The sequence below is a fragment of the Plasmodium gaboni genome, chromosome 5 (genome assembly GCF_001602025.1).
Source record: "Plasmodium gaboni strain SY75 chromosome 5, whole genome shotgun sequence".
NCBI lineage: Eukaryota > Apicomplexa > Aconoidasida > Haemosporida > Plasmodiidae > Plasmodium > Plasmodium gaboni.
The window spans coordinates 620,912-623,448 of NC_031485.1; the positions used below are offsets into that span (position 1 = coordinate 620,912).

Below are 2,537 nucleotides of genomic sequence, written 5' to 3' on the forward strand. Positions count from 1 at the left end.
TATATATATATACATATTGTTGTCTATTATATTAAACAATTTTAATATTCATATGATAATTATAATTCTTATATTGTTGTTATAAGTGTAAAAAAATTGAATTCACTTTTTGGTAGGTTAATGATAGGGGCAAAAAAAAAAAAAAAAAAAAAAAAAAATATATATATATATATATATATACATATAAATAATAATAAAAAGGATATAAAAATGCATAAAAAATAAAACCGTTCAACATATATATATATATATAAATTATATATATATATGTGTGTGTGTTTACATATATTATTATTTTATTCAAGGGGTACGTCTATTTCTCCTGAGTCTATCATTTCTTGTATTGTTGTTGGTTTTTTTCCATCAACAGTACATCCGATAGAATTACAAGTTCCTAACATTTCTTTAACAGTTCCTTTAAATTCTTTGGCTCTTGATTTTTCTTTCATAACTCTAGCTATTGAATATACTTGTTCTAACTTTAAATTACCATTATGTTTAATATTTTTGACTTTCTTCCTATCTCTAGGAGCTTCATTTAATTCCTTCAAAATTAAAGCAGCTGATGTAGGAACAACTTCAACTTTTGCTTGTCTGTTTTGAATGGTTAGCTTTACACATATTTTTAAACCTTTCCATGATTGTGTTTCTTTAGCTATATCATCTCCAACTTTCTTAGGTGATAAACCTAAGGGACCTAATTTTGGAGACAACACAGAAGAAGCTCCGACTTCTCCTCCAACTTGTCTAATGAAAACTAAAAAAATAAAATAAAATCAAACATAATATAATATAATATATTATAATTTTAATGTAGGAATTTATTTATATACATCACATCAATATGTTTATATATATATATTTTTTTTTTTTTACAAAATATATAGTGTTTGAATTTTTTTCATTATAAGTATTAATTATTTCTTTTATAAATGCATATTATCATAATGTATAACAAGGTATATATAGAAATATTTACACATGACAATCAAACATATAAATAAATAAATATAAATATATATATATATATATATATATATAACAACAAATAAAGTGTAAATATAAGAACATATTAATAAACATATATTATATAAACATATAATATTCATATATTTATATATATTTTAATAATTACCATATTTAATTTCATTCGGATCTGGTTTTTTGGCCATTTTTTTTAATTATTCTTATACAAAAATTTTTTTAAATTAATAAAATATTTTCACTTAATATTATAATATAAATTTATTTATTTTAATTATTTTTTTCTGTTTTTTACGAATCTTTGCAGAGGCTAATTTATTTTATAAAAAATATTATTATTTTATTTTACTTTAATTTTTTTTTTTTTTTTTTATACATTAAAAAAGAATTTTTTTTTTTTTAGAAAACACTTTTAATTTTTTATATATACAAAATGAAGAAATAATACAATATTATATTAATATATATATAATAATGTATATATGATAACATATATATATATATATATATATATATATATATATAATATGCATATAATATTAATATATATATATATATATATTAAATAAATTTATATTAAGGTTTCCTTTATTATTATATATTAAAATAATATATTATTATTATATATATAAATGGAATAGGTGGGGAAAAATTATGAAGAAAATTAAGAGAAAATATAAGAACAGGTTTTAGGGGCCAATAATAATATAATATATATATATATTTATATTGTATATAATAATATTACATTTATCAATAAATATAAAAATATTACATATATTATTATATATATGATGTTATATAAATATATATATATATAATATTCCCCCTTTATAATATTTAAATATAATTATTTTATTATACCCTATAAAACTATAACATATGTAAATATAATATATATATATATATATATATATATATATATCTTTTAGATGAAAGAAATAAGCAGATTTACATACTTTATTATTTATATAATTTTTTTTTTTTTTGGGGTTTAATATAATTAAGATAATTATATATAAAAATATATATATTACGTTATTTCTTCTTATATATATATAATATAAATATACTTTATAAAAAAATAGCACTTGGGGGGTTATCGGTTTTTTATATAATAAATACATATATATATATATAAAATACATTATATATATAATATATATATATTTTTTTTATATTTTTCTCCTTATAGAATTAAATAAATATAATCTAAAATAAACATATATATAAGTTTATATTTATTTTATTTTCCAAATTTAATATGTTGTATTTTTTTTTTTTCGATTATAATGAAAAAAATAAATATATTTATTATAAAAAAATAGGCAACATGTATAATTTAATTTTTTTTTAACAATATAATATATATTTCCATACAAGTGTAAAAAACCAAAAAAAAAAAAAAAAAAAAAAAAAAAAAAAAAAAATAATATTAATTTTTTTTTTTTTTTTTTTTTTTTTTTTTTTTTTTTTTTTTTTTTTTTTTTTTTTTTTTTTTTTTTTTTTTTTTTTTTTTTTTTTTTTTTTTTTTTTTTTTTTTTTTTTTTTAT

At 14.9% G+C, this 2,537-nt stretch overlaps 1 protein-coding gene across 1 annotated transcript; it reads right to left on the reverse strand.

Moving 5' to 3' along the window:
- Nucleotides 1-296: 296 nt before the first annotated feature.
- PGSY75_0517000 (putative 60S ribosomal protein L12) lies at nt 297-1,172 on the reverse strand (the record flags this gene model as incomplete). Its single annotated transcript, XM_018784450.1, has 2 exons — nt 297-757; nt 1,136-1,172. 2 exons carry the CDS (start codon nt 1,170-1,172, stop codon nt 297-299), a joined length of 498 nt encoding a protein of 165 aa, XP_018643105.1.
- Nucleotides 1,173-2,537: the final 1,365 nt, after the last annotated feature.